We start from the raw sequence: 6,058 nt of genomic DNA on the forward strand, positions 1-6,058 counted from the left end.
TTATCAGTTGACAGATATTCCCACGGTGCCTGAATGCAGCAGCAGATTCAGCAGAAGTTACTGAGAAGTACTGAGCGTCACATACCTTTGGAGATTCATCTCTGTCTCATTTAGCAGTTAGGACAGCACATATTTCATGTGCATGGGTGACCATAGTGAACGGTGACAGTACCAGCAGGTTGTGTATAAATCTAAGCACCTGTGTAGTAATCAATGGTATTTGAATTCAAGCAAATATTTTGTGTGAGAGAAAAGTCTGACAAGACTAAAGAGAACAGTATTTTCCCCCTCAGGTATTCGGAGCACCAAACTCCACTCATAAATCTTATAATTTAAAGTTTTTTTTGCCTATCAGGTGGTGTTCAAACCTGTTCAAAACATGACTGAAGACATTTTACAAAACAGCAGCAGCTGCTCTCCAGTTCGGCTGTGATATTTCAGCCTGTTTGTCTGCTGTGACCATAATCTCCTCGCACCGAAACACTTTAGTCTATGTGTTCTCAGAATTACTGAAAAGTAAAAGATACAACAAAATAAAGGATTATTAACTCTGTGCATTTCCCAAGATTGTCCCTTACAAATCAACACATTCCAATCATGCAATAACGGCAGGTGTTTGGTCTCAGTGGTATATAGCAAGTTTAATCAAGTGTTGTTACAAAGTGTGCTTCATGATCAGACAAAACACGCAGCAAAGCAGGTTCAAGGCTTCAAGTGTAAAGATTTTATTCCTTGGAGTGTATCCCACACAAACAGGAACCTCTGTTCATTTAGGAATGTTATTGCCAATGCAAAAGACAACAATGACGCACTTGAACACATCATGCAGGCATCCCACTAGTTCACAGAAATGGCTCGAGGTATTGGCACCGCTCTGATCCTAATTGTCTCCTCTTGCTAAATGTTGACTTGTAGTTTGCATTCGAGCTCAGGAGGCCATCTGAACTCACTCCAGTGCAACCACAGCAGGATAATCCAAACTGACAGTGATGCAAGCAGCATGTTTCCTTCTCACGCTTGCTTTTCTCCATTATTTCCATTACTTTCCTGACCTCTACTTCGTCTATTTCTTGTACTCTGATGATTACATTTCACATGCCTGGTCTTTTCAAGGCTACATTTCACTTGTAGTCATAATTAGGATATGATTGAGCTCACTCGGTTTTGCTGATTCCAACCAATTTTTGATGACCAACGCTGTTTAGAGCACAATCACAAAGCAAGTGAACCGTCTATGTGTTTTAGAAAAAGAAAAATCACATAATTCAAGTAAAACAGCAAATACCTGAACCCAAAAGATGTAGCTAGGTTGATACAACAGCAGTGAATGTGCAATGGGTCATATAAAACTTGCAGATGAGGCGTGCCAACTGTGTGATGTGGATGGTAAAAGGCCCAAAATGTAATGAGACTTAGAAAAAGCTTGATATTATACAGATGTTCACAACAGCTGCTAAGCAGGAGATGTTACATTCAGGCAAAAATGTTGAGATTGTTGGTCCCTCTGGTGTGTGTCCAAGACAAATCTTTCTTCTCGCGTCTAAATAGCTGCAGCCACTTACCAAGGAGGCCCAGAGCTGCCAAAATTAAATAAACACGATAGTCTAAAATAAATTGCATGTTTAAATATTGACAAAATGTGAAATGTAACCATTACATCTATAAATAATCCAATACATTTTAAAAACTCAGCTAATGATTATGGAATGTTCATTGATTCTGCATTTAAGAGGATTATTACAGTTTATTTTACATTTTATTTCACCTATTTTTTTTAATGTCTTTTTTGGACCCCAAACTGTTTTAAAAATGACCTGAAAAATTTATTTTAGTATGAAAAAAGTATGATGAGACAATATTTCACAACATTATCTGAGTTTAAAGGGAAAAAAATGCATTATTTGACAATGTCTGTTTACATAATTTTGTCTGTATTTATTCGTATGTTTATTTTTTCCTTTTATTTTGTGCACTTTGGGCCTCCACGCAAGTTGAGAGCAAAATGAAATCATAAAAAAGGACCTTTACCCAGTGATGAGCATGATCACGCCTAATCTGCAAGTATCACCTGACCTACAGTACAGAGCAGAGTGGTAAAACAAAAATTACAGACTAATATAACTATCAATGCACATGTTGTGCCTCAAGTTAAGACATCTAATTTAAGCCACAGGACAATCATCAAACAATATTTTGGTTGAGTTGATTTGGTCCTGAGAAACATCACAAATTCAACTTCTGCATTTGGCACCAATCACCCTGCAATTATACACTGACAAAAATTGCACGAGAAATACATTCGCATTTTGCGCATCAGCTATTTCTTAGGAAAGGCAAGTTTTGAAATTTGTTTAGCAGAGAAAATTCAGTATCGACCACTTATAAAAGGATGAAAGGATAAAAACTACTTTAGCAGGTTGCGATGAGTACAAAAAGGTGCAAAAGTCTCTCTTGAAATGCACTTGTCTTTGTAGTTTCTATGAGGGAATTGTTCTTAAACTTCCACGAGCACTGGTCTTAAAAAGTCTACGAGAGGTAGTAGAAATGGCTCATGTAAACAGTAAATGGATCTGCCATTTGGTGACACAGTTGGTGGACACACACTACCCGTTGTCTTAAAGCTGCACTAGATTCAGTGTGAAAACACTCAACATATCACATGATTTTTAGGTACTGAGGTCTTAACTCCCATTGAGAAAGGGAGGATTTGCCTAGTGCAGCTTTAAAAACAAGCATCCATTATAAACCATCTATCGAGATCAGAGTGCTCCAATTAAAAATGTGAAGACGAAGTTTGTCAAAGTTGCTAAATCGAGCCAGAATCTTGTTCGGTGCGACACATCAAGAGAGGCGTTCGGTTGTGATAGTTATCTTATACTGTAATTTCCCCCGAAATTTAACAAAAGCTACCCAAATGAATGCTTTCCACAAATGATTACATTCCTGATTTGTGCGTTTATAGTCTTAAAAGTGTATCAAAAGACAAGTCAGACCCGTGGTTGATAAAACAGCAGCGCCTGAGAAAGACAGAACTTTTCCTTGTCATCAGAAACTGTGGATGTGGCCGTTTTTCAGCCCCTGAACAACCTAAAATATTCTCAAATGCCTTTTCGTGATTCTGCTAGACACAGTGAATGAAATCATATGCAGACATGCCGGCCGGGTCCATAAGTGTACTGTCTAATCGGATCGAATCTGTTTGGTCATTATGTTTGAATTCAAATACTGAGCCTTGTACATGAAGGAAGAGAACTAGAAACAGAAGCTCAGTGACAAGCTGGTAAGAAACTCAGCATTTGGAAGGACTTGGTGTGACCCAGAGTCGCTAGAAGCCCGTCTGGTCCTCGCTTTGGCCTCAATTTTGGAGCAGGACAATCTCAACATTATCATGGACGCCTTGTAGAAGCAACTCGCCCTGGAAGGTGACCACCTTCTTCCTCTTGGCCGCCCTCAGGGTGCCCACCATCGCCTCGAAGATGTTGGCGCAGCGGTCGTCGTTAAACAAGACCCCAAATGTCACGCAGGTTTGACCGTCAGCGTCTGAAATAAGAGAATATAAATGAGTGGTGATGATTGATGGTTATTTCCAAATAGCAGGGATAATTCTCTTCAAATTCTAATAGAAATACATGCAGGTTTTCTGACTCTTTGTACCAGCTACTATAAAAAAACAGATGGAAAAAGCTCATAACAGTTTCCCAGATCCCAAGATGGTTTCTTCAAATCGCTCATTTTGTCCAACAAAGTGTCCAGAACTATAAAGATATCTAATTTATAATGACATAACACAGAGAAAAGCAGCACATCCTGACATTTCAGCAGCTGGAACCAAAATGTTTGAGCATTTCACCTTGAAAAATGTCTCTGAAATGAGTACCAAATGTCTGCTGATCTGTTAATCAACTAATCCTTTCAGCACTAGGTGGCCTTGCAGTAATTTGGCTTGCAATTTGTGGCCAAGATGGAGATATCACAGCTGTCTGACATTCCTGATATGACCATGAACGCAGCATAGCAACAAAGATGAAATGAGACTCATCAGTGTCTAATAACCGTCTGAGTAACTGTAGGAGTTTTTTTCAAGAGTAAATTCAAAGATGCAATGGTACTCTGCTGAGGGCTCGAATGCACCACAGTAGAAGTGGTGCATTCGAGCCCTCAGACAGACAGACAGACAGACAGACTAAATGTCTGCACAGTGGACTACTGTGAAGACTGGTAGACTGAAACACTCCTGAGAAAGTGTGACCTGGTAGTTTATTTATGTTTCCAGCATTGGGAGTGATGGGCTAGAACTGCTGCTCAACATCACATGACTGAATGTTTATGGGTTATTAGAATGCGAGTCATGAACAGGCTTCACAACTGTCCAGCTTTGCCAAAGTGCCTCAAGATGAAAAACATCCTCCTCCAACACGGACGGACTCACTTTTGCTGCCGAGTCGCTGAATCTCCTCCACCAGCAAACTTATTTCATGATCGACGTTCATTGTTGCTAGAAGGGAAAACAAAATCAAGAGACAAATATTGTAATGCACATACGTTTGTTATCTTGAAATACGTCTCCTTTTTTTGTATGGGATGGGAGCAGTTATCCCTGACACACACCACTGTCTTGCAGAGACCACCACGCCAAACTCCATTCAAAATTCTGTCATTTTAATGATCTGTTCGTACTTGGAATGTGAATAACTTCTTAAATGTATGATCTGTTAAATAAAAGTAAATTGCTAAATTCGGGTCATGATTAATCCGCCAAGCAGAATTTATTTGAATAAAATTTTCAACTTTCCCGACCGACATTACCGGCTCCTTGCAACATTGATATTAGCAGTACTAATGGAAAAATGATCTTAAATTGATAAACTGTTCGCCGATTTTTTAAGAAGAGGGTCGCGATTCAGACAAAAACGTAATTTTTATTCTTTCTCGTGATTAAAATTGATTATCAGCAAAGCGATTTATATTTGGCCAGGTTATTAAACGGAGTTCGGGACCGAGATTCTCCCTCTCCTAGAGGAAAGCGGATGTTAGTGCCGTTAAATCAATACAAATGCAACTTTTATACATCAAATATACACAAATACTGTAGCTTTAACAATACATTTAATAGAACTGACTGTGTGGCATTCGGATCAACGTGACGAGCTACAACATGAACAGAGCAGACTCTCATCAATGCGGAAATGGGCTGTTAGCACTCCAAGCTAGCCACTGTGAAGTACAGATGTTTGCCGTACTTCCGCAGTTTTAGTGATGTGAAGTCATTCTCAAATGCGGATTAATATTCACAATTCAGATGTGTTTTACGTGACTTCGGGTACAAGAGCAAATAATCGCGTGAGCAGCAGAGATGAGCTCGCCGGTAACGTTAGCTCCCAGCCTGAACCAAACGCTCTGCTGAGGGAGGACTGAGGAGTTTCAGACTGATACACGGATGTAATATGTGACGGCAAAACGATTCACTTAGATGTAACATTAACATTCACAGATATACCTTTGAATTCTTCTGGATTCTAATTAGACGATGGACGACTTACTGTTCAATCAGCACCGGTGTATAGTGTTGCTGCGTTCACTGTTTGCTCGGAAACATCCACATATATCCAGTATACACTTAAAGGTTTGCAGATTCACATATTTTTATGTAGTGGGAACATGGGGGTTGATAGATATGACACACGCGTTTAAATGTATTTTCTCATAGTTGTTGTATATGACTATTAAAAGGAAATGAAAAATTGGGACTAAAACACAGAAGTGTGTCCTTTGTAAAAATGCAAACATATAAGCAGCATCGTTATATTTCATTCATTGTCACCGAAACGTAACACACTGTCATGTAAACAGTGTTCAGACCCTGAAACTAGCACCCATCACAGAAAAAAAGGGGGGGGGGCAATACCTCATGGCTCGGTGAGTAAATAAATCCAATGAATGAACTTCTACTAAGGTGGCAAAATGTAAAGTTTTTTCTCTCTCTCCTGATTACTGTCAAGCGTTTTTGCTTCCTCAAATTTCCCATAACCCTTGAAGGCACCATAAAAGCTCATCTGAC

General features: G+C 39.4%; 1 protein-coding gene across 2 annotated transcripts; it reads right to left on the reverse strand.

The window, feature by feature from the left end:
• Positions 1-1,986: 1,986 nt before the first annotated feature.
• Positions 1,987-5,609, reverse strand: abracl (ABRA C-terminal like). 2 transcript variants are annotated; one of them, XM_076757105.1, is made up of 3 exons: positions 5,541-5,609; positions 4,430-4,495; positions 1,987-3,540 (listed from the first exon to the last, which is right to left on the reverse strand). In XM_076757105.1, exons 2-3 carry the CDS (start codon positions 4,488-4,490, stop codon positions 3,356-3,358), a joined length of 246 nt encoding a protein of 81 aa, XP_076613220.1. In that variant the 5' UTR covers positions 4,491-4,495; positions 5,541-5,609; the 3' UTR covers positions 1,987-3,355. The 2 variants fall into 2 exon arrangements, with proteins under 2 accessions (XP_076613220.1, XP_076613221.1); XM_076757106.1 differs by having other exon boundaries at positions 5,498-5,594.
• Positions 5,610-6,058: the final 449 nt, after the last annotated feature.

Source organism: Chaetodon auriga, chromosome 18 (genome assembly GCF_051107435.1).
Source record: "Chaetodon auriga isolate fChaAug3 chromosome 18, fChaAug3.hap1, whole genome shotgun sequence".
In the NCBI taxonomy this organism is placed as follows: domain Eukaryota; kingdom Metazoa; phylum Chordata; class Actinopteri; order Chaetodontiformes; family Chaetodontidae; genus Chaetodon; species Chaetodon auriga.

Excerpts from the sequence above, each read along its gene's own strand:
- abracl (XM_076757105.1), bottom strand. The coding sequence starts at position 4,490 with ATGAACGTCGATCATGAAATAAGTTTGCTGGTGGAGGAGATTCAGCGA. Across the intron at positions 3,541-4,429 it reads TCAGCGACTCGGCAGCAAAA|ACGCTGACGGTCAAACCTGC; the intron begins GTGAGTCCGTCC and ends CTCTTATTTCAG.